Source organism: Mesoplodon mirus (assembly GCF_964341445.2).
Source record: "Mesoplodon mirus genome assembly, chromosome: 5".
Lineage (NCBI taxonomy): Eukaryota > Metazoa > Chordata > Mammalia > Artiodactyla > Ziphiidae > Mesoplodon > Mesoplodon mirus.
Genome location: NC_138980.1, coordinates 13,597,905 through 13,624,100, shown reverse-complemented (window position 1 = coordinate 13,624,100; position 26,196 = coordinate 13,597,905). Strand labels below are relative to the sequence as shown.

The following is a 26,196-nucleotide window of genomic DNA, read 5'->3' as shown; positions in this document are numbered from 1 at the left end:
CATTTGTCACCACCAACACTTCCTTGTTCAGGCAGACGATCTACAGAAAAAATCAGGAATGGCTATTTCCAGCAAATGATAATTACAATGTGCTGTGCACAAGAATCAATCCATCCTAGCCCTATGGTACCTGTAATTTTAATACCTTTTATCACAACATTTCTACTCCTACAAATAAGAAAAAAAGTCACTATTTAATCCCACATAATGACACGAGAACAACCAGCCCTACACCCAATCGGGCCTTCTTGGGATTGCAGAAGAACTAGACACGTCTGGTGTTTGCCATAAATATTGATTGTTTAATGTTCCACAGTAATGAAACTAACCAATAAAAATCATATCTGGAAAGTTAAAGGTGGTGGTTGGAATGGGGATCTCTCCTCCTTGCCAGATTTCAGTTTGAAATGAAATTGGGGCCTTCAGCACTAAGACAGGGACCCCTGACCTCTGAGTAATTACTTTCCAACATCATTTTCTTTAACTTGGATGAGCTAGTTCTATTCTAAGAATTGCTGGAAAGGCCCATTTTATGAAAATGAAGCCAAATCTTAGGAAAGACCTGTTTATTTCTTCCTTCTAGTTCAGGCACATCCCTGCTCCTAGTGAGGTGTGCTTGCTACATACCTCTAGTACTCCCCACTCAGCACTCTTATCATTGTAATTACAGCAGCAAACCCAAGAGTCATGCAGACTAAGGACACAGCTTGCAGCTTAGAACGTCTGCAAGGCTCCTGGAATCAGCCCCGGGGCAGGGAAAGTCTAAGCAGGCAATTCCTTACACTTCTCCCACACTCCCTGAGATGTGGGTTCCTGGTATTTAGTAACAGTGTTCCTTGAAGAAGGAAAAGCAATCTAAACTGAGGGAAAAGCATGTACAAAACTATGAAGGTATGGTACAGCACCACATTTTCAGGGAGTATTTCACTCATTCATTCGCTCAACAAGCATTTATTGAGTATCCACAGTAAGCCAGGCACCCTCTGGGCGATAAGGATAAAAGAACCAGTAAATGTGATCCCTGCCCTCAAGGGGGTCCACAGAACGTAGGGGACATGAGCACAAAAATCAGAAAATCACCTTGCAAGGGACTAAGTATGGCAAGCCTGATGACTGATCGTGTACAGAGACTCTGAGAGCAGAGTGGGGAGCCAGGTGGGGAGGCATTGAGGTCAGATGTGCTGAAAACAGCAGGACTGGGGCTTCCCTGGTGGCGCAGTGGTTGAGAGTCCGCCTGCCGATGCAGGGGATGCGGGTTTGTGCCCCGGTCCGGGAAGATCCCACATGCCGCAGAGCGGCTGGGCCCGTGAGCCATGGCCCGCCCCTAAGCCTGCGCGTCTGGAGCCTGTGCTCCGCAACGGGAGGGGCCACAGCAGTGAGAGGCCCGTGTACCGAAAAAAAAAAAACCCAGCAGGACTTAGTAGGTGGTTGGAAGCGGCAGTGGGCGAGTGAGAGGAAGGGGTCAAGGGCAGCTCCTTAGTTCTAGGATGCCAGTACCATAAGCTGAGATCGTGAACACAGGGAGTGTGGAGTAGGCTCCAGGGGGCTGGTGATGCGTTGGGTTTGGGATACAGTGAGTTTGAGATACTTCAGAGGCATCCCATTGGAGGTCATGGTTTTCTTGTGGGCACAGACCCACGTCTAACTCATTTCTGAGCCTTTGCACTGAGTATATAAAAGGTTCTCAGAAAATACTGAATGAATAAACACATGAATATTATGTAGAAGAAACACATGTGTAAATGCTTCTCATGTATTATTAATTCTCACAGCAACTCTGTGAGGAAGGTCTGTCATTACCCCCATTTTACAGATAGGTCTAAGCCTTATGGTACAAGAGAGGAGCTATATATGTCAAGTTCACAGATAAAAATGACTTAAAAAAAGAGGCAGAGCACATGGAAAGACGCTCAACATCATTAGTCATCAGGGAAATGCAAATGAAAACCACACTGAGATGCCACTAGAATTGTTAGGAATCCACTAGAAAGGTTATAATCCAAAAGACTGACAATACCAAGCGTTGGTGAGGATGTAGATAAACACAGAACACTCATACACTGTTGGTGGGAAAGTAAAATGGTACAAACACTGTGGAAGACAGTTTGGCAGCGTCCTCTAAAGTTAGACATACACTTCCCACAGGCCCAAGCAATTCCACTCCTATGAGAGAGAAATTAGAATATGTTCACAAAAAATGTGCATGTGAATGTTCACAGCAGCATTATTCATAATGGCCAAAAATCGGAAACAATTCAAGTACCTATCAACTGAAAATGAATAAACAAAATATGATATATTCATACAGTGTAATACTATTCAGCAATTAAAAGGAATTAAGTACTGAAACATCCTAAAATACGGATGAATCTCAAAAACATTATGCTACAGAAAAAAGCCAGCTACAAAGGGCCTCAAATTATCTGATTTCCCTTACATGAAACCTCCAGAAAAGGCAAATCTATAGAGACAGAAAGTAGATTAGCGGCTGCTGACGTAGCTGGGGTGGGGCTGGAGGGGTAGGAGTGAGACGGAGAGGGACTGCAGACAGAACTTCTGGAGGTGAAAAAAGTGCTCTAAACTGAATCCTGGCTATGGTTGCACACTGTATACATTATAAAAACTCATCGAACTGAATGCTTATAATGGTTAAATTTTAAAGTATTTAAATTATATCTCAATGAAACTGTTAAAAAAAAAAAAAAAGATGAGACAGCCGTGTGATTTAGAAGAGATGGGGAGATCTCAACCAGGTTGGTGAGATTCGGACAGCTTTATAAGGGAGTATAGTTCTGCTGGACCTTGAAGACTAGATAGGATTTCAACAGATTAAGATGGCACATAAAGGAATTCCAGACAAAGAAAGCAGCATGAAAGTGAAAAAGTGCCAGGCATGTTTAGGCAATATGCAGACATCCATTTTGGCTGGATATTTGGAGAAAAGTAGATGAAAAGGCTATAAATTTTGGCTATAGCCAGATCCCAGAAGCTACGAATGGCCAGACTAGTGCATTTATGCCTTAATTTGGTAGACAGTGGGGAGCCGCTGAACATTCTAGAGTAGGGGAGTTTCCTGGCAAAGATGAACAGTGTGCAGTGTGCACTGGAAGGGCAAGCAACCAGGACAGAGCATCAGATAAAAGTCTCAGCGTGAAAGAGGGCCAAACTATGCTCGCCTGACTATGTCGATAACGCAAAGGGCCAGAGAGACACACTGTAGCAGAGAGAAAGGAAAATAATAATAATAGACACCAGTTATTTGGCGCCTTCTATGATCCAGGCACTGTTTTAAAGAATCACTGCTCTGAAGGAGAGACAGAGAGTTAAGAGCCTGCTATAGATGGAATGAGCCAAATGGATGGATGACCATCTTTAGGTCTGGCTTCAAAGAGAAGGAATAAAGATCAGGGAGGTCATAAAGTGTTTATCTAAGGTGCATGATGGGAACTGCAGATACGGAAGATTATAACTGAATAAGAAATGGTGATGCTTTTAAGGTGGAAGGACAGTAAGACAAACAACAGAGAATGATGTACATGGCTCTCTGCACCAGTAAGGCAGGAGTCCCCAGTACTGCTGGTGCCCTCTAAGGATGTCACCACGCCTTTAAATGTACGTAATATACAGTAAGGAACCAGGCACTGACATGAGTAGACAGAACCAAATGGGTATAAAGAAGACTGGTACACTTGGCTGCTTCTAGAGATCAAATCCTTGCCAAGCTACTGTTAGAATAAACACTCAGCATGTTAAGTTCTGTAACCATGAAGCAGGACTATAGTTATTGACATCAACTTCCCCAAACAGGCTCATACTGTACCAGTTTAAAGCAGACATCCCAAACTGGCTTTCTGAGAGCTGAATCCAGCTGTTTGAGGATCATAAAATGTTTATAAATATTTTTTAGTTAGCTGCCAACACTTCAACATCAGGAAATTTCACATAAAGTATGGGGATTTTTAGCTTCTCTCAAGAAGTTGGGAGTTCTAGCAGCTGTATGGCTAATCCCACATGGTGTCAGTCAATCAAAGCTGAGTACTACTTGTCTTCATTAAACTTTAGAGTCCCTGCCTGGTACATTTCATTCTTTCCTTCACCCCTTCAGTCACTCATCCTTTCACTCATTCGTTCAACAAGTATTTATCAAGTACTACATGCCAGGCACTGCTGTAGGGTCCGGAGATACAAATGAACAGAACAGACAAAAATCCTTTCATTCTGGAGCTCATATTCTTACAAGGAGAGCCAGCCAATAAACAAATAAATAAAGGAAAATATATCTATATCTATCTATCTATATAATCTATAGATACCTATAGCTATAGCTATATATAAATTATATAGCTATATAGATAGATACAGATATATATCTCACTCATATGGTGATAAGTACTAAGAAACATGAAGGAGCAGGGTGTAGAAATTGAAGGAGGATGTAGGGGTGTGGGGTATCATAGACAGGGCAGTCAGGGCAGGGAAGCCTCTCTGATTAGATGGCACCTAAGCCAAGATCTGATTAACAGGAGGGCACAAGCCCTCAGACCTGAGGGAGAGACCAGCCAAGCAGAGATGGAAAACCACCAGTGAGTTTAAGCAAAGGAGTGACATGGTTAGACGTGCCTTACTTACAAAAGGCTTCTCTCTGGTGAGAGAACCTTCCACCATTCATAGATGAGGAAGCTGAGGCTCAGAGAGGCTCAACTCATCTGGTACACTCATCCTGGCAGACAAGTTCTAAGTCTAATTTTATTTCAGCAACTTGAGTTAACTCTCATGTTCTCCCAGCCCACGTAGGAAAAATCTGACCCATGTAGTCCAAAACAAAGCAACGACTGGTGCTGAGTGTTTGACGAGACCTGGTATTCCAGAAAATTCATTCCTTGACCCAGTTTGAAATGCTTGACAAGAGGAAAGATCTACTCACAATCAGAACGTGATCCCGCCCCATTGTGATGACTGTCCGGTTCACCGTGCGAAGAAGCTGGACCATGATTTCTTGGATGTGGTGGTAGGTGAAGGCCTGGAACACAAAACATCTGTGTGACAACCGGGACACTGTATCTGCACACCTATCCCAAAGGACATACAACAGTTGTCAAACATGGTGATCACCAAGATCACCGCCACTACTACCGTCAGCATCAACATCAGCACCATCATCATCATAATCACTGTCGTCCTCGTATCTCCATCGCCATCACCACCTGGCTTTGGGCACCAGGAACTTCACTAACCACCTTAAATATAAGTCAGTGATTAAGAGCTTAAGCTCTGGAATCAGAAACTTATGGTTCAGAATAGTAACTCTGTCAAGAATTATTGTATTATATTGGCTGAGTTACCTAACTTCTCTGAACCTTGGTTTCTTCATCTGTGTAACAGGATCTAACCTGGAATAAGGAGGGGATTTGATGCAGGAAATTGGCTATACAGGTGATGAAAAAGCTGAGACACCAAAGAAGGTAACTTAGGGATTAGCAACAGCAGGCGGCCACTGTCATCCCTAGGCTGCAGAGACAAATAAAAGGAGGCAGTGTTTCTGAAGCCCGGGACTGGGGTTATGTGATGGAAACTGTAACATGGGAGACCTTTGTGCAGTAGACACTGCATTATCCACCTTGGAGGACATCCACAGTGAGCCAGGTTGTAACATTTATAGGGTTCTGTCCACTTTAAATACAAGTCCCTGAACCTTGGGTAGGACTTACTGATGCTTTTTGAGCATTTTTGGGGGTAGGCAAGGGTTTCATGCATGTTTACCTACACCCTCAGATCCTTTTACCGGCGCAGACTTAAGGCACAGATTTTCATTAATGCACACCTGGGAGAGTGGTCATGGCCAAGAGGAAGGCCCTTGGGATTATAAATGCAGTAGCTCTGTGTCTGAGTTCCAGCTCTGCCCTTGCCAGCTGTGTGACCTCACTTATCATCCTAACCTTTCTGAGCTTCAACTTCCTTATCTATAAACTGTGGAAGGTTCTCTCACCAGTCTTTCAAGGTTGACGTGAACATAAAAGTGATACCTGCCGTGGTGAAAAATACACTCGCCTAATTCCACTGCAGGATAATCTGTAGGTCTGAGATAGATCCTGGACATCTGTGATTTCTGAATTTTATGTGGGTTATTCTGATGGCTGAGAACCATGACACAACACAGTAAAGCTCTAGAAATGAAGGCTTGTATTTGGGAACATCCTGTGACTCCAGGACCTAACCAGACCCTGACATCAAGACAGTGATAAATAAATGGTAGCTGAAAAAGCAGATGACCACTCACTCGTTCATAAGTACCTTATTAATCTTTGCTGCATTCAACTTAACTGTGGGTGCCAGTAGTCACAGAAAGCACACTGGGTGGGGAGGGGTTTGTTAAATAAGCACATCTTCTTTTGTTATCTCATTCTCATTCTCCCTCCCCCAACTATGAATCTATTTTCCATTCATTTGTTACATTAACTGTGGTTTGTCTCTTAATGTAACAAATGAATGGAAAATAGATTCATAGTTGGGGGAGGGAGAATGAGATAACAAAAGAAGATGTGCTTATTTAACAAACCCCTCCCCACCCAGTGTGCTTTCTGTGACTACTGGCACCCAAAGACGAATAACCCAGAGCTTGCTTTCTCTCTCTGCCCCAGACTCACTTCTTCTGTATGTTGGCTAATCTCCGATTCCCCAGCCCTGTGGAGCTCACCAGAAGAACCTTTGCCACCAGAGCTTCCATCAGAGCATATATTTTACAGAAACAATTTCTCATACTCCATTAAATCCATCCAGACCTCAATCTCTTGCTAGGTTTGAGCTCCCCCCACCATCCAGCCTTTCCCCACAACTGGCATTTCCTCCTGATGCTCAGTGGTGGGCAAGAGAAAACTGCCCTTTACTTCTTGGCTGCAGGTGAACTTCTCTCCTGACTTCCTTCCCGTTTGTTTCTTCAAGCCTTTTTCCCGACTTAACAGTCTCGTATTTCTTGCATTATACGAACGTGATGCTTATGGTAATAACAGCAATAGCTAACTTTCTGTGAGTTCTTACTAAATGCCTGGCACCTCGCTAAACATTTTACTTCCTCTCACAACAAGACTGACGCTGTTATGATCGCCATTGTTCAGATGAGGAAACTGAAGCCAGAGAGGTTAAGTAATTCGTCCAGGGTCACCCAGCCAGAAAGTCAGGGAAAAGAATTCAAACCCAGAAGTCTGGCTCCAGAGCCTGCTCCTCACCTAAACCCCACCCAGGCTGACTGGAACATGATCACAGATCTCTGGTTGTTACTGTGGAGCTTCATTAGCCTCTTTCCATATGTCAAGATAGATAGGTACCCTGCCTTCCATTGAGCCAACTTCCAACTGCTTTCAGTGACTTCTGATCTTTTCTTTCCCTTTTAGAAAATCTTCAGTGCTTTTTTCATTACTCCCTTATCTTCTCTTCATTCCTTTGCAATTTCATCAACCTAAGCCCACTGCAAATTTATATGATAGTTTCCATTTCATGTTATTTTTTTTTTTCAGGATTACATCTCTTCCTTTACCAGTACAGATAATAAAACCCTTTTCTCTTGCCCTCCTGCCCGCTGCTTCTTTTAAATAGTCATTTCTTCTTAGTCCAAAGAGTAGCAATTAGACTGTTTGGGAAGTTAGGTATTTAAAAGTCAAAAACTGACAAATTCAATTCATTTCACTCTGAAAGCTCCCAATAAGGGAGGCTGTGTAGCAGAGTGTTCTGGGATCAGACAGATTTGAGTTTGAATCTCAATTCTGCTTATTTGAGCTGGGTGACCTTGAGCAAATTACCTTTCCTCTCTTGAGTTTCAGCCTCTTTATTTATAAAATGTGGCAAACAGTAGAAACCTCAAAGTACTGGTTTGAGGAATAAATAAAGTACTGCAGGGAAAGCCCTCGATACTAAGGGTTGGCACGTAGTAAGCCTTCAATAAGTGGTGGCTGCAACTCACGTTCCCCTAGGTCTGCAGCAGCGTTCCGGCCAGGCTTGCAGATTCCCATCACGTAGCAGAGAGTGCAGCACAAGGCAATGCATAATCTAAACTCTGGATGATATCGAAATGCCGTCCAAAGAATGTATAGCATATATGCAAATGGAAAACTTTCAAGATGATAAACCTGTGCAAAGCAGTAAAAATGCAGCCACAAATCTCCCGCCGTTAATTGATCCACTGTCAGGCAAGTGGAGGGAACCTCCAGGAAAGTGTCTTCTGGGCTCGACTAAACAGTGGCTTATAATTGAAATGACAAAGTCAGTCTTCCTGTTATGGCCCTGGCAAAGAAATTAATCCATCCAACCTAAACACACTGCAAATCGTAGTGACTTTTTTCTTTTAATAATCATAGGCTGTGAGATCTGGAAGGAACTTGGAGTCCTTTCTTTAAATGAAATCTTATCCATAAACTTACTACAATAACATAGTAAAAGGAGAACTCGAAGTGGGTGGGGCAACCCCTGTCTTCCTAGCTCACCCTAGGCCTGAAGCCAGCCCAAGGACTTTGTAGGATGAGGCTCAAAACTACTGCTTTCCTACAGTATTTCCAGAATTGTAATGGAGCATGCCATATATGAGACGATTTTAAGTAATAATACACAGACACAGCATTTCCTAACTTTGAATCAAATTATGTGAAAGGTATCCCCTTCTTTCATTGTTTTCTTTAACCCTTTCAATAACACCAAGTAGAAAAATTTCTCTTTGGCGCTAATGTGTTTTTAATACCACTTTAGTTCATGCATGACTCCTTTGTTAATAAAGAGGAAAGTCCTCAGGTTAGAGAAGACAGTACGCAACAGCATCTAGTTAGAACTTAATAAAATTGTTTCATTTTTATTGTGTTTATTTCTAAAGTTATATTTATGGCTAGTGTTTAGGAAAAAGATCCAAAACTTGGAAATAAAGCAAAACGAGTATGCATGGTTTTTATTTTATTTATTTATTTTTTGAGCCTATTTTATTTTTGAATTTCTGAATTTTATTTTATTTTTTTATACAGCAGGTTCTGATTAGTCATCCATTTTATACACATCAGTGTATACATGTCAATCCCGATCTCCCAATTCATCCCACCACCACCCCCGCCCCCCAGTCACTTTCCCCCCTTGGTGTCCATAAGTTAGTTCTCTACATCTGTGTCTTAATTTCTGCCCTGCAAACCGGTTTATCTGTACCATTTTTCTAGGTTCCACATATATGCGTTAATATGCGATATTTGTTTTTCTCTTTCTGATTTACTTCACTCTGTATGACAGTCTCTAGATTCACCCACGTGTCTACAAATAACCCAGTTTCGTTCCTTTTTGTGGCTGAGTAATGTTCCATTGTATCTATGTACCACACCTTCTTTATCCATTCGTCTGTCGATGGGCATTTAGGTTGCTTCCATGACCTGGCTATTGTAAATAGGACTGCAATGAACACTGGGGTGCATGTGTCTCTTTGAATTATGATTTTCTCTGGGTATGTGCCCAGTAGTGGGATTGCTGGGTCATATGGTAATTCTATTTTTAGTTTTTTAAGGAACCTCCATACTGTTCTCCATAGTAGCTGTATCAATTTACATTCCCACCAACAGTGCCAGAGGGTTCCCTTTTCTCCACATCCTCTCCAGCATTTGTTGTTTGTAGACTTTCTGATGATGCCCATTCTAACTGGTGTGAGGTGATACCTCATGGTAGTTTTGATTTGCACTTCTCTAATAATTAGCGGTGTCGAGCAGCTTTTCATGTGCCTGTTGTCCATCTGTATGTCCTCTTTGGAGAAATGTCTATTTAGGTCTTCTGCCCATTTTTTGATTGGGTTGTTTGTTTTTTTAATATTGAGCTGCATGAGCTGTTTATATATTTTGGAGATTAATCCTCATGGTTTTTAAATAGAGTATTTCTGATAAGCCCATACTGGGGGAGAGGAGGAAGGTGCTCTTACCCTCTCAGGAAATGTATCTTTATTTGATTAACCATCCACGATTGATTAGAAACCAGAAATATCATAGCTATATAAAGATGGAGGTTGACTTGTAGAAAAATGACCAAATGTGATTTTGTTTTGTTTTGTTTTTTTGCTGGTTCTCTAAAGGTTCTACTGATCTGTAGAATTTTGTCTTACTGTAAGGACAATTTTCTATAAGCATCTCTTCTCCCACAGAAAAATCAAGAACTCTAAATACTTTTAAATCAGCTCTTTCATTGTTCAGCTTGCTCCCTAGTTTATCAAATACAACTTTGATACATGCTATCTAACTGTATAAGATGATATTTTTTACCGTCTGAGGGCTCTACGTTATACAAGTGATGCTGACTACTTAATGGCAGTGATGTAAATTTCTTTATTTTTATCAAAGTTACAAATGTATGTAGTTTAAAAACATTCTCCAAGGTTCATTAAAAAAACAAAACAACAAAACAGCAGTGCCTCACCTTCTCCTCGCCAGGGGAACTTCTTTACTTCTTTTAGCTAACGTAGTTGTTATTTTGGTATTTATGACCATGTTGCCAGTAACAAACTTACTTTTTTTTTCAGCAAATGTCTTCCTCTTTCTGGTATTGTCTGTAAACCCTCCACCATGTAAGACAAGGATTTCACTGTTGTTTCCCCCTCTGCCCCATTAGGCCCTGGCATCCTTCCCATTTCTCCTTCTTCCCATACAGCTATACTGTAATTCTGGTTTGATCAGTAGTTGGTGTTTAAAATGTTTTGTAAACTATGACCAATTCCCATTTCTTGTACAACTTTTCATTTCCCAAAATGAAAAAAGAAATTTTGGGGAAAAAAAATCAGATATTCCTTTTAGTTCTTCGGATGATTGTTTTTAAACTATCTTTTCCCTAATTCATGATTGCCTCTTCTCCTATTTTTCAAAATTCTCTCTGCCTATTTTTAAGTTTGCTTTGCCTCATGGAGTCACTGTTTTCCTCCAAGTTACTCGTCTTCTGTTTGCCTGTTTTGCACTCTCTCTTTCTTATTAGAGTTCTTCCTTAGTTCTCTGTAACTGGTGGTGGTAGGTCACATTTCAGTGCGGGTGACTTGAAGGCTGTTTGCCAACTCTGGGCATATGAGTAGAGCTTGTGGTCTGGGAGCTTCACTGCAGGGTGATCTGGTTGGGACAGTTAGTAGGAGAGGCTCAAGTATCAGTATATACAAGTTTTTCTTCTGGATCAGTCTGGGCTGGTCAGATTACACAGACAAGAATTCTGATTTCTCTTGCCTGAAGGGTTAAGACCTGGCTGCCAGCATTCCAAGAGCTGAGTGGGAGGAAAGTGCTAGAACCTTCAGCTTCCAGGACACATACTTTGGTTAAAAGCTTATTTTGAGTATGGCATCACTGCCTTCGATTTTGCCTGGTGTACGCTACTCCAGATGCCCGCTGTTTTATCCTCTTTATAGAATAAACCTCCAGTGACCCAGATGCATGGAGTCAGGCTGCTTCTTGCACAGACCTGCAACTGATCCTACTTGTTTGAACTCCTCTCCTTCATCCCACCTCCAGCGGCACCCGGTACTACCATTACCTGAAACTTTGGGGGAATCTTTGCTTTAGGTTGGAAGAGTTTTCAGCTTTCCCCACTGCTGGCTTATGAATCACCCTTCTTGGGTCTGCTGCGTCATTTCTTACTTTTCCACTTGATATCTACCTTCCTTTTAAAAAAACTCCCTTTAATATTTTTCAGTAGGTTTTTAACAGGGACCAAAATATATAACTATGTTTCATCTACCATCTTTTCAGGGATTTCTACCCTAAAATTTCATGTTTAAGTGTTTATAAGTGAGCTGATTTAATTAGAAATATTAAAAGTACATGGGATAATGGTTAAATAACAAAAAATGAGATTGTGCAATACGAATGTCTGAAGCTTTGAAAAGAGTTCTAACCCAGCTCCTAATTTTACAGAAAGAAAAACTTCCATTTTTTTTTTTGGAGGGGGTGTGACAGTATAAGGTCATGTGACCAGTGACAAGTCGTGTCATTAGAGCTAGAATGAAAAATCAGTTCTGCTGAGCAAGGTCCAGCCAACTGTTCCCTCTGCTCCAGCATGCGAACAGTCTTTTTTTTTTTTTTTTTTTTTTTTTGCGGTACGCGGGCCTCTCACTGTTGCGGCCTCTCCCGTTGCGGAGCACAGGCTCCGGACGCGCAGGCTCAGTGGCCATGGCTCACGGGCCCAGCCGCTCCGCGGCATGTGGGATGTTCCCGGACCGGGGCACGAACCCGTGTCCCCTGCATCGGCAGGCGGACTCTCAACCACTGCGCCACCCGGGAAGCCCTTGCGAACAGTCTTGGTCCTTGTGTTCATGCCAAGGACAATCCCAGCTCCTCTTTTCAGTATTAAGATGAAGAATACCAGGTCACAGCTACAGAGTTAAATCCAACGACCTTCTTTGTTCGTTTAGCAAAAGAGAAATAATGCATATTCTGACCATGACATCTATGGCCACTACTATTTTTCTCTGCTCTGTGTTCCTATATAAGTCTTTTCAACCTCATTCTTATCTTGAAGGCACCACAAACACTCACCTAGAAAGAAAATATCCTAAACTCCAAAAGATAGTATCAGCCATCACCTAAAGCAGAGTCGCCCTCTCTCCTTTTTTTGGCTCCTGGAGGTGATGTGGTTTTCTCATGAGTTCTGGGTTTAATGCTAGTTTATTTCCTCCTGTGTGAACTGGTTTCCATCCTGAAAGACTTGACTTCACTGCACAACAGCTTATTGTGTGAAGCAAGCGACAGAGGCAGCTGATGACTCAAGAGAAGTGGGAGTCGGGGTCAGTGCAGTCGGGCGGGGGGGCTTTGCTGCACCCCATCATCTCTGCCTCTCCTACCCACTGGACCACGCCCCCCCCACTTCCCAGGTAGGACTTGGACAATGCCTTCATGTGGTCATGAGTGTCTGCACCGTGGGTTAGCTTTCTCTAGAAGGGGAGAGTCTGAGTTGGTGGTAGAGGGAGATAATAAAGGAAAAGAAGATGTGGGTCCTCATTCTCACGCTGCTGTTACCTGACAATCTTGAGGTCATCCTATAAGCTAGAAGCTGTGCATGTAAACTTGACATCTATGATCTCATTTAGTTTTTTAAAAAAAATCCAGTGAAGCCCCAGATGTGAACTATGAGGGTAAGAGAAGCTTAGTCACTTGCCCAGGAATTATCCGCTCACTGGGGGCCAAGCCTGAAGCCAAGCTCAGCTCTGTCTAATTCCACGCTCTTTCCCTGATACGAAGTGCAGTGGTGCTGGGAGGTGGGAGATGCTTCAGGTCCTCCAAAATCTCTCTGGCAATGATTCTCAGGGTTACGAAAATACAGAGTCTCTCCTCGCACAGAGGTTATGGAGCTACCACTAATTATGCTCCTTTCTTCTGTTGGTCAACCTTACATCTCTGAGCCTCAGTTTCCTCATCTGTACACAGGCATAACCGCACCCACAGGATCAGAATTATCTTGAGAATCTCATGATTCTCTGCAGGTATTTCTAACACTGATCACTAATATTTTTTGAGCTTTTACTACATGTTGTGCATACATTACCTTAAGGAATTCTACAAGCCCCTCCCTATGAAATGCAGGAAATACTTCTATTATCCCAGATTTACAGATGAGGAAATAGACTCTGGCTGTGGTCACACACCATGTAAATGCTGATCCAAGTTCCAGCCCAGGCCTGTCTGACTCCAGAGTCCAGGCTTGTAACTGCCACTGCCTCCATCTTTTAGGATCACAGAAATGAATGGATGCGGCAGCACTCTGCAGATGATAAATCATTCAGCAAATTTGTCCAAAGTAAATAATAACACAAACATTTGTGTGCACAGCTGTTTATAGCATATTGTATTGCTTATAATATCCAAATGTAGCAAGCAAGATAAATGTCCCCAAATCAGGGATCCTGTTACATAAATGATGGCTTATCCACACAGTGGAGTAGGAGAGCATAGACATTCCTTGATCTGGAAAGATAGCCTTAATATATCAGTAAGAGGAGAAGATAGAGCACCACATGTGATAGAAGCTCAGTTATGTTTTTGAAAAATACTTTCTATGTCCAAAAGGTCTGGAAAATGAATAGGAAATCATTAAACCGGGAGAAGGGGGAGAGATGTGAGGTTAAAGGGATAAGTTACTTGCTATGGTTTGTTGGGCATCTTCACAGTCATCATGTATAGTAACAAAGAAAATAGAACTATTGCCCAATTGGAACAAAATGAAAGTCAGTCTACACACCTAAGGAATCATATTACAGAGGACTGAGTGGATACCTATCAGGGACTGCAGTGTGCTGCAGGCAGCCCTGTGTTCAGAGGCGAGGGTGCTTCCCCTCCTGAGGGCTCCCACCCTGTGCTAGCGTGGCCATGGAGTCTCAGTGCTCACATGCTGGAGGGCTGTTGTCAACGTTACCGAGCGGACAGAGAAGAACTACAAAGTCACGTGGGTTAACACTTTTGTAGAAGGCGCAACTATGAAATATTTTATTCCATTTATCAGATGCTTTTAACTTCCATTTCCTGGCAGGTGAAAGAAGAATCTACTTAAAGCAACCAGAAAAAAAAAAATGACAAAACCATCACCTCCCACAGAAAAATCCCATTGTGCCTAGAGAGAAATGTTGCTTTTATTCAGATCCTGCAAGTTGCTCTGTGGGGTTTTTATTAAAATACACTGAAATCTCCAACCTACAGCCTAGAATGGAAAAAATGAAGCTCCCAAGGTCTATGAGTCCAACATCTTAATGCTGATGAATGGAGGCTGGTTGGAGCCATTTGTGAAGATGTACCTTGGAGATACTCCACTTTTGGGTTTTGTTCTTCAAAACAGGAGGAATCTACGGGGATTGTGTAAGGAAAAATGGATATAGAACACAACTAACATACGTTGAATTCATACTATGTGCCAGGCAATGGGCTATGTGCTTTGTATTTATTATCTCACCACATCTTGACCAAAACCCTGGGAATAAGTATTACCCTATTTTAAGATGTAAAATAAGATCCATTCTAATCTGATTATTATTACCATTCAGTATATACCGAGCACTTAATATATGCCAGATACTATTTATAAGTTCTTTACATGAATATCTCAGCTAATTCACAGAATAATCTTATCAATGTACTACATTGGCTCTCCCCATGTTACAGATGAGAAAATTCAGAGGTTTATGAAACTTGTCCAAAGTCACAGAACTGCAGGTCGTGGAACTGGATTTGAATCCATGTCCTCTTGGTTGCAAGGCTCCTGTGTTGTATACATGGCTATTTATAGCAATTTTGTATTGTTGTAATAGCTAAATGTAACAAGGAAGATAAATTTGCAAATGGCCCGCCAGCAATGGGCACCTTTAAGGTCTCCACTGTAGAAATGGGGTCTGTGAACTATTTATAATATTTAAAAAAAATTAACAGAAATTGTACACTCACTCGTTTTCAGTGTTATTACATTGGCTTAGGGCAATGTCAAAATTCCTTGTTTGAATGAGAATAAGATAAACTCCAGATAGGAAGGCTGTTTAACTCTACTGGTTTAGAAAATTCAGAAGGCACTTATATATTACCCTTTTTTTAATGAGTAAATAAATTATCTAATGTTTAATATATTTTGCTTGTTCAGGAGACAATGTATTTTATGCCTCCATCAGAATATGGTAAGGAGTGGTGGAAAAAACCCTGGTGGTGAAGATCTTTGCTCCTATTTATCCAGAAAGTCATTCAAATATGGTTCCACCCCTCCATGCCCTGATTACGCAGTAAGCCTTCTCCCTCCATTCCTGCTCTCCTCTCTCTCTCCCCTTCCACTAGCAGTCTGGCATTTCTCTTCTGCTTCCTTCTGCTTCATGCCTCTGCTTTGTCACCAGCCTTCACCCACCATCCTGGGATGGCTTTAGCCACAGGCAAAGAAGGTACCTATTCAGACCAGAATGATTCTCCCCCACCCCAAATGATTTCCCCAATATGCCTCCAACTATTTGTTGATATTTGAGGTTCCATGAATAAAATGTCATTCTTTGACTGAAGGCTAATTCTCTCCTGTTAAAATGAGGCTCCAAATGAGAGCATTAGAATACTAGACTATAAGCTCCTCTGAGGTAAAAGTCATAACATATCCACTCCTACCTGACCCCCCTTCATGGCTGAACAAATAGATTGTGAATCACCTGTGAGATCCTTGAGGACAGAGATTAGGTCTGTGTCATTATTTTAGGTTCAACACCTAGCACAAATATCTGACACACAAGAAGTAATTACCACATTTTTATTAAGGGGATGCAGATTTCGTTTAATTAATTAATTAGAAAAGCGAATACGAGATGTCAGATAATTGTTGTAGAGAGTAAGGAGAGATTCTTAGATAAGGGGATGAAATCAGAATGTCGAATCTAGAAGCTTCTGGGCATGGACTTCCTCAACTGTATGGGCCACACAGCTTGACCCTACACAAATGACTAAGGGGTTCTTAGACAAGCTGAGAGTGGAATCAAAATACATACACAATCTTCTAACCTCCTTCCCACAGTGAAAATGTCCCTAATCCTCCCGACAAAGAATATAGATACCAGACAGCTCGTCTGGTGGTGACTGATCTAGTCTCCTCAGCAGGGTCTCCCCAAATCAAAACTCTACTGTCCTCTTTTTTTTAATGGACTCTCTGCCCCACAGATCCCTCCCAAATCAGGCAGGCACAAAACTGAGCTCAGAAACAGGTCTCATGAAACATCCCAGGATCCTGTGTCTCAGCCAGAATTCAGAGCCCGCGCTCACTGACAAGTCTTAAAGATCAATTAGGCCAGAAACGTTAGAAAAATTACCACCAACAGGAGGAGACTTTAAAATCTTACCCTTGAACCTGTTGCTTTGCCTGGAGGGGATGGAGGAAGTAGGCCAATCTTAAATGCAAGAGAATTGGCCGGAAAAGAGCAATAAATCTGAGGAATGAATGTGCATCCTCTGATCTACATGTGCAGTTACACAGACATCAATGTTGTCTTTTCAGTTAAGATTGGATAGAATTAAAACTCTCCCTGGAAACTCATCTCTAGAAGGAACGAGCAACACAAAACTTGTGCCGCTCTCCATGGTGCTGATAAAATCCTTCCTCCTAGAACAAAGGCATTTTTCTCATCTGGAGAAGGTAGAGTTCAATCTCTCTCCCCCTCCCTCTCTCTCTTTCTCTCTTTCTCCCCTCACTGACCCCCAGAGCATATGCGTGTGTCTGTTTTAATGTTCATAAAGCATGCGTGATTTTCTTCACTGTTCCCAAATTGTAATGATGATTTCAAATATTTTTAAAGTTCTATCACAGAGCTAATATTTACTTTCATCCCCAGCCAACTCTTTTCAGAAAGTTTAGGTTGTGTGCTTCCTCCTCCTTCACTATCTCTCTCTGACCACTATGTATCTACAATAAATATGAAAGAGGAAGAACGAGTTTATTCTTCTGATTTACTCCAAAATTTCCAATTTGATCTATGGTTTCTGGTGGCTTTCTGGAAAAGAAGAAGGCCATCTATTTCCTGGTCTCCATAATATACTCAGTGCCCTCCACTTTAATCCCTGGCTCTGATCCTTCCCTGACCAGTGGCAAGCAGGGAAGTCCTTCTTCTGAGTATTCAGTCCCTTTTTATTCTCAGCGAGGGAGAGTCTAGCATAATTCATTAGTATAACCAATTCATCTTGAACGAAATGCAAGTGTTTAGTCCTAGAAGTACATTGAGTTCCTTCCTGGTAAGTGTGTAGCATCTAGAAGTAGTCTTGCACTCCCAATGCTCCTAGTTCTGGGTGATTTTTAATCTTCCCATAATCACGATGGCATCACGAGGCAGAGTTCACCTCACCTTAGCCTTGGACTGCAGTCAGCTCCTTCAAGGGGTTGTCTTTTGTGTCTGGTGTAGTTTTGCTTCTCCCAGGTCCTAACCCAGCCACCCTTGGTCAGCTCATTCTTCCAACAGAGAGGAACCTGAAGGCCTTTAAGAGCAGGTTTTTACCTGTGTCTGCGATGCCCTTCTACCCCTGGCCACCTGCCAATCAGGTGACTCAGCAGTCAAAAAACCCAGCTCAATCATCACCTTTGGGAAGCCTTTTCTGACTCAATCACTCTAAACTCCAACTTCACCTCAGGCAGGATTAGCCGTTGTTCTTTTTGGGTGCCCACAAAACCTTATTCATACTTCCCAAAACTAAGGGACGACGTATTTCAATTTTGAATGACCAAAGTGCGGTATCAGCTTGACACAGAGGAAGCTCAAAGTACATGAATGAATATACAAAATGAATGTGTCAGTACATAGAAGGATGGTTGGACAGATGGATGGAAGGATGAATGGATGGATGAATGATATCACCTAAATTTATATCGTATCAATTCAGAGTTTGATGCAAAATATCAGATGTGTTATCTATTCTCAAAGAACAAAGATGCTGACAATTTCTTTCCTTCTTTTTCTTATATGAAGGCACCATCTCCTCTTCTTCTTTCACTTTGTACCCTGTAACTAAGAGGATGTGGTGTTGTAGCTTGTCTTTCAGAATAGGTTTCAAGCAGATAAATATTTAGTCTTCTAGGGGTCGTTTGGAAGTTTGGAAGATTATAACTACTCCTCTCCAACCTTCCCTGAATCATGTCATTCCTTGCCCCCAGATATAAAAACATCTCTTCTGTTCCCTAAAGACTGACTCTACTCACAGAAAAAAAAAAAGTACTCCCCTTTCCACGGAGGTTGCTTTCAAACTCTGCTTATGAGGTTTCTAGTGCCTCTCCATAAGGTTCTTTGAGGCACAGCTGCCTTGTTACCTACTCACAGCTACAGTGATGCTTGTCAAGCCAGAGGGGGACATAAAAAAATATCAGCTTTGCCTGCATTTTTACATTTCTGATCCCTCACAAAAATGTACAGGAAAAATTATAATGTCTAACAAAATCAACTATCCCTTTATCCATTCAGTATACTTCTAAATTACACAGAGTAGTTATTTAAAGTCATTATTTATTGCACAAATATTACCAGGAACAAAAGTGACATAATATACCCATAATCCAGCCCTGAAACACATCTAAATCCTTCTTCTATGATGCCTTCAAGCTCTCATGCTTGAGAAATCCCTCTGCAGCTTGCAGACAATTTGTGTTCTGCTTTTTCCAGTTAACCTGGCATAGCATTTTTATTAACATACTTGATGGCCAAGGGAAGTCTGTTTTTACCTACCCCTTAAGGAGGTGTAGGGGAAACGTTTAGATTTAGACAGATTGAATTCTGACTCTGCTGCTAATTTGCTGTTTGCTCATCAGTAACAGGGCATGATAATGGCTTACTCACAAGATTATGGTAAGAGTTGATTTCTGTATATAAGGTCCTTGACAAAGCATCTGGCTTATAGCAAACCTTCATTTATGGGTGACTCACAAATAACAGTAATACTTTTAAAACATTAATCTATCATGAATTAGAAAATAAAGTATGCATGAGTAATTAAGATAAGACACGAGATTGAATTCAAATAAATTCAACCTTTGGGCAAGATCCCCAGAACATTGAGAGTTTATATTCATTCACCTGAAATTAGAGAGACTTCGGTGGAAAAGCTTGAAAATAACTGAAATCCATCATCACTCTTTCACAGATATACTTGAGTGACCTGCCTCAGATCACACAGACTGTCACAGAACTAGAGCTGGATACAGAACTCACATGGTCTCAAAAACTGTTGCAGGTTCTGATATCAAATATCACCTCCCTGTCACCATCACCTCAACCAATGCAGCATGGAAAGCAGACATCATTAATGAATTAATCAAATACTTTTTGAGGGATTAATTCAGGGCAAGAGGGAAGGAAAGAAGAAACACATACTGAGTATCAACATGGTAGCCACGGCTAATAAAATATGAAGCTGAGGCTCAGGGAGGGCATACAGCTTCCCCAAGATCACACAGCTAGCTAGTGGTGAAGCTGGGATTTGAATCCGCGGTCTATGCGTCTCCAAAGTTCATAATCTTTCAAATAGAATTTAACTCAATGAAAACCAACAGGTATTTCTGACTGCACAGTCTGTACCAGGTGCTGTGTTAGGATATGGCAGTGAACAATACAGATGCAGTCCCTGCATCCATGAGGCTTAAAAGACACTTCAAAGGTGAGCAAAATGTGATGAGAGTCAGGTAAGGTGAAGTACCTACCATCTCTGTAAACTATTCATGTGATATGGACACATAAATATGAGCCTCTACCCTCTGTCCAGAGTTCAGTTACACTATAGGTTAATTAAATATGCTCAAACAGGCTGGCCTGGCAATTTGACCACCATTATTCTTCTGCATTATTTCTGTGGGAAAATGCATGCTGAATTCTAAACTGATATATAACAACTTTGGGAGCACAACAGTACTCAAAGTTAGTACCTGCTTTTTATCTGAGGTTTTAATGCAACAGCAGCAGATTTACCTTTCTCATTAGGTTCTTCTGAGTATAAAAAATAAAATTAGTGTCAGCATGTATTTCTAGAAAGTAGACTAATTGAAGATAGGAGGATCAATCAAACCACAAAGATTAATTATTGAGTATCTTCTTGGAATTGGGCACTATGCCCAGGCAATGTACAAATATAGAAAAAAATATAAGACCGAATCAGCCCTATCCATAGAGAGTCTGTAAACCAGCTACAGGACACCCACACAAGAGCACTTCCAGTAAATGGTAGTCTATGTCAAAATTCTAGAAGACAGGGGTAAATACATGTCTTCGAAATGGGCTGGGGGGTCAGAGATAAGGAGAATTAACCCAGGCTTCAAAATAGCTCTGATCTGGATATTCAGAGAGAGTTCATGGTGGCAGTAGGGGGAATGTTAACCATGGAGAAAGGTGCAGGGCAAGTGTGCCCCCTAAAATGAATAGACCATTGAGGCCACGGACTGGAGCTGGGAGTACTGGGAAATAGGTCTCAGAGGTAGCTGTAAAGGAGGGAGCATTTTGTCTTAATCACCTTTGCCTCCCGCCCCCATGCCTAGAACGGTGCCTGACAAACAGTAGGCGCTCAGTTAATGTTTAGTGAGGTGGAAAGACATCACCTTCCTAGAAAAGAGAAATAACCAAAAAAGTGCTAGTCCTGCTTTAACATATTGAAGTCCTATTGACAGTCCATATTGACAGTCCAATATGACAATAACAAACAACACTGCACACAATTAAGTGCTAAATTCTATGATAAGCCAGAAGTTGTCAGCATGCAGGAGGGAAAGTGACTAAGGTAGGGCAAAAAGAATCGGGGATGATTTCTTAATGCGAGGGGAATTGGGTTGGGTCTATCAGGAAGGGCAAGGTTTGGCTTTCAGGAGTCACAGCTGAGATACTTACAAGGCTGAGACAGAAACAAATGCATGGGAACAGACACTTAGGAAACACTAGGAAGTGGTGGGACTGTGGTTTTTAGTAAATAATTTGGCAAGCCAATCAAAACACATCTGTGGGCTAGATTCAGGCTGTGAACCACCAACTGGAGGCCCTCAGGACAAGAAGAAGGAAGAAAAAAAAATGCTTTTCAGATGGAGGAAACAGGTAAATGACAGAGAGAGAGCAAGGAGCAGGAAGGCTTAGTGGGAGAGGAAGAGGGGTCTCCCCAGAACCCAGAATGCCACTGAAAGCAGTAAGAAATGTGGTTGCAGAGAAAAGCTACGTTGAGTTTGTATTCCAGGTAAAGGAAAAAATAATAAATAATGAGTGAAAGACAACTTCAGCATGCTATGTTGCTTGGAGAAATTGTGCTGGAATTAAACATTGTCTTTTCTAATCGTGGCTGCTAAATCAACTGTGTTTATCTCTAAGACTAATATGACCTAAAATCGCCCTGACAAAATGTCCATTCTAGAACTCTTGGGTGGTTTTCTGGAAACGACCCTAGCGTAGTCACGGTTGCTGCCCCCAGATTGCCTGTGACAGCTGGGGCTCTATAGACAGAGCTGTGGATCAAAAGCATCTTCAGAAACAGAGACCTTCCTTCCCCACTTAACTCATTTCACTTAAGGATTTACATTTATACCAGTTGAGCAAATCAAAGTTATAGTTCCCTCAGTAACTGTAACCTGGACCAAATATAGCTATATTTTTCTGCTGCTGAGCAGGCTTTTAACTCATGCCTCCCAACTGTGAACAGGAGATTTAATTCAAACATTATGCAAGAAATGTTTTTTTGGAAAACAAGTGGCTGGTCCAGTGAAGGTTTAGTGTAAATGACTGTCCCTTTCAAGTTGTGTTTTTATGCAAGGGTTCCCTACAGACACTGATCTTCACAGCATCCTCCACAGTCTTGTGAACAGGGGTGAATGGAAAGGTACCTTCTCCACTCTTGCAAGCTGCCAGCTTGCCCATTCATGGGTCAGAGTCTCGCTTTGCCATCGCAGGCTGCTGGTGTTGACTGAAGCCTCCATACAGAGCCAGGACTGAGGTGAGAGGGTAAGGTGATCAAGGCACTTGCCCAGGAGGCAAAATTTCAGGAGTGTCAAGAAACTCATTAGTCAAGACAAATAAAATTTAATGCTACATTTTTAAAAAATATAAATTAATGCAAAAAATGCATGACGAACAAAATCTTAAAATACTGATTTTTAAAAATATTGCACTGAAATATTCTTTTTCTTGATTACTGAATTTCTGGTGCCCACTTATACTTTGCCCCACCCCCAGGCAAGTGCCTCACTTGCCTGACCCCAACCTTCACTTATGCAGGAATCTGGGCTCTCGTTCTCACTGGCCCATATGAGCCTTCAAAATTCTCCACACTACTAGGAAAGAAGCCATTGCTAATCAGTAAGAATTGTCATGGGAAATGAAACACATTTCTTTATCTCTGCTCTAGGTTGGGGGTTTTAGTTTGTCTTTAAATTGCTACATCCCTGGAGCATCTTCTCATTGTCCAGTCTCATGAGAACCTTTAGAAGCAGCAGATCCAGGGTCGCTAGGGAGAACGGAAGTGCACAGGCAACTCCCCTGTGCCTGTGGGTTTTTCTCATTTGGGGCAATTCCTTTGAGTCCCAGACAGTGGTACGCTGGTAAATGTTTATCAACTGTCTCTCCAGGAAGGGAAAAAATACAAGTCTGGATATTAAGTGTTTGTCAATTTTCTGGTAAGAGTACTTCCTTCCTGGTTGATTTCAAGCTACCATTGTGACATCACTGAACACAACTGGGAAGAAACGGGCTGCAGCAGAGCTTTAAATATTAGTATCTATAATATTAAATATCTGTATGTATTTCTACCATACAGACACAACAATGTAAATAACCTCAAGCACACAGATAAGAATAAAATATGGTAAGATAATTAGGAAGTGATACTTTTGAGTATGTATTTATTACCTTTGATTTCAATATAGTTTATTAGTTATAGATATCTATATAAAATTTTAATAATGGCTGTTATCTAACAAATAACTCACAAAATTCCTAAAAATTTAAAACTTGGTTCTCATGAGCTGGGATGAGCCAGCTCCAGCACACCACCCCATTATACAGCGGTGATCCTGAGCCCCTGAGTACCGGAATAACCCAAAGGAACCCCGGAAATGGGTTGACAGGATGACACAGCAGGATGACACTTTTCTCCAGTCTCTCCAGGAAACCTTATGAGGTCCAGATGCCCTGCAGGCGATGGCATTGCTCCAGCAGCAGTATCTGCTGCTTCTTGGCAAGCCTCCCATGACGCCTCCAAAGCATCTGGAGGGCTCCAAAGCATCTGGCTGCCGCCAGGGCTAATGGGGTACCAAGTCCTCCCCAGGCTCAGAACCTGTTTGCCATTCTTCCAGGAGACCACTTGGCCCTTAACTGTTCTTAAAATAATTACAGGGATGTTTCAGAAGCAGCCTGGAACAGTGGAAGGAGCATAGGAGGGAAGGAGAATAGTGAAGGAAGAGGCAAAACCACATGTATCGGGTACGGATTATATGCCAAATACAAGGCTGCATGCTCTCACAGATGTTCTTGTCTACTGTAATCCTGACACACCCAGAGAAAGAACAACCACCTTTTTACCAAGAGATTACATGACTTCCCAAGGTTCCCCAGCTAATAAGCAGCAGAGCTAGGACGCACCCCAGCTTTGCTCACCCCCGTAGCTCTAGCATGTACTGTAGTACACATGGTGCCTTCTACGCATTTGTGGGATGGATACGTGAACGCAGCCTAACTCCAAAGCTTGTGCTCTTACCTCCACCGGGGAGATAATGCTGGGAAAGTGCTCTTACATGGCAGAGTATAAATGAAGTAATGGAAGGCACTGTGGCGAGTGAAAGGCTGACTTCAGAGTGAGATGAGGTGATTCCCTGCAGGCTCTGCCTTTTACTAATTCTCTGACCTTAGTTAGGAATGTCACCAGGTCTCTCTCTGAGGCTCGGCTTCCTCACCAGTAAAATGGGGCTAATAGGGCTTCCCTGGTGGCGCAGTGGTTGAGAATCTGCCTGCCGATGCAGGGGACACGGGTTCGTGCCCCGGTCCGGGAAGATCCCACATGCTGCGGAGCGGCTGGGCCCACGAGCCATGGCCGCTGAGCCTGCGTGTCCGGAGCCTGTGCTCCGCAACGGGAGAGGCCACAACGGGGAGAGGCCCGCGTACCGCAAAAAAAAAGAAAAAAAAAATGGGGCTAATAAAGCTAATCTTGCCATGTGGTGGCCAGAAACAAACAAGTGTGATGTATGAGAAAGCACTCTGCAGGCTAAAAGGTGCCAGGAGAGAAAGTATCCTGTATGTCACGGTCCATGACATCGTTATGTCATTCCACTGGCCTAGGAAGGGCACGTCTAACACCACGGTTGCAGAGGAAGAGCAATGGGTAAAAGAAATGGCCCTGGACGCAGCAGAAGGGACAGGATTCTCATCTATTTCAGCTTTAAGTTTAGGACTTAACTGGCTGTCCTCTGTTTGGAATGCACCACAGACAAAAGCATTTCAGCAAGCCTTGTCTCCCTACCTTTTATATGATATACGAGGGAGCAGATAGGTTAGAAGAAAACCCTGCTGTTTTTGCAGTGTGATGTTGATCCTGGATCAAATGATAATGCAAAGAGGCAGCACCAGCCTCTCTTCAAGCCTGCATCACACAGGGTGCCTGGGATTCTCAGAGAGCCTCGAATTTCAGAGGCAGACAGCCAAGCACAGACGGGCAGGGTCTGCTTCTATCACACACGGTAGGTCAGGGGTGGCGCTAGACCGAGAACACCCTCTAAGCAGACTACTCCCTTCCCCGCCCATGGAGACCCTGACAGAACTGAAGATGCTAATGGCCTTTTGCAGTCAATGTCTACTCCTCTGTAAGGAAGAGACATGAGGGTGAGTGTATGTGTTTGTGTGTGTTTTTTTTTTTGCGGTACGCGGGCCTCTCACTGTTGTGGCCTCTCCCGTTGTGGAGCACAGGCTCCGGATGCGCAGGCTCAGCGGCCATGGTGCACGGACCCAGCTGCTCCGCGGCACATGGGATCCTCCCAGACCGGAGAATGAACCCGTGTCCCCTGCATCGGCAGGCGGACTCTCAACCACTGCGCCACCAGGGAAGCCCTGTGTTTGTGTGTTTTAAAATACATGCACCCAAACTCACACATGTGTATTCAACACAGTAGGCAAATCGCCCGTAGCAGGTAAGGGAAGTAGGGGAATGGAAGCAGGAGACAGGGATAAAGGTAAGAAACACACACACACACACATACACACACACACACACACACACACACACACAAAACAAGAGAGGGCCTTGCGCAGACCAATGAGGATAAAGTGTCATAAACTGAGTGTGATTAATTCAACCCCTGCACCTGAAACCCAAGGAAGACAAAAAGAGTTAGGAGCACACCCTCCTAGCACTCAGAGTGGAAGACCCAAGGGAGCAATCAGTCTCTGCCATTGATTGGGACGAGTCATATTCATTCACTTATCCGTTCCTTCAACAGATAGGCATTGTGCAGGATGGGCAAGGGGAAGGGGAGAGCTGCAGGGCAGGGCAGGCTAGGGTCGGGCACTCCCAATTACACAGGCAGATGGGGCCACAGAGGATGAGAGCCCAGGTGCTATGACAGAGCAGGCATAAGCGCTATGGGCCACAAGAGAGGGGTGTGGAGGAGGGTTAGAGAAAGCTTCCTGGGGAGAGCGCCATTTCATCTGACTTCTGAATATTAGGTAGGATTTAGCTAGGCAAAGAGAGGAGGTGATGCATTCCGACAAGTGCAAACAGCACGCGCAGC

The 26,196-nt window shown here is 42.6% G+C and overlaps 1 protein-coding gene across 1 annotated transcript in view; it reads right to left on the bottom strand.

Moving 5' to 3' along the window:
- DOCK2 (dedicator of cytokinesis 2) overlaps positions 1-26,196 on the bottom strand; it is a 417,518-nt gene that overhangs the window by 238,953 nt on the left and 152,369 nt on the right. Inside the window, exon 27 of the mRNA XM_082621317.1 lies at positions 4,925-5,020. Within this exon, the coding sequence (XP_082477443.1) occupies positions 4,925-5,020 (96 nt within the window). The remainder of the gene's footprint in view (positions 1-4,924; positions 5,021-26,196) is intronic.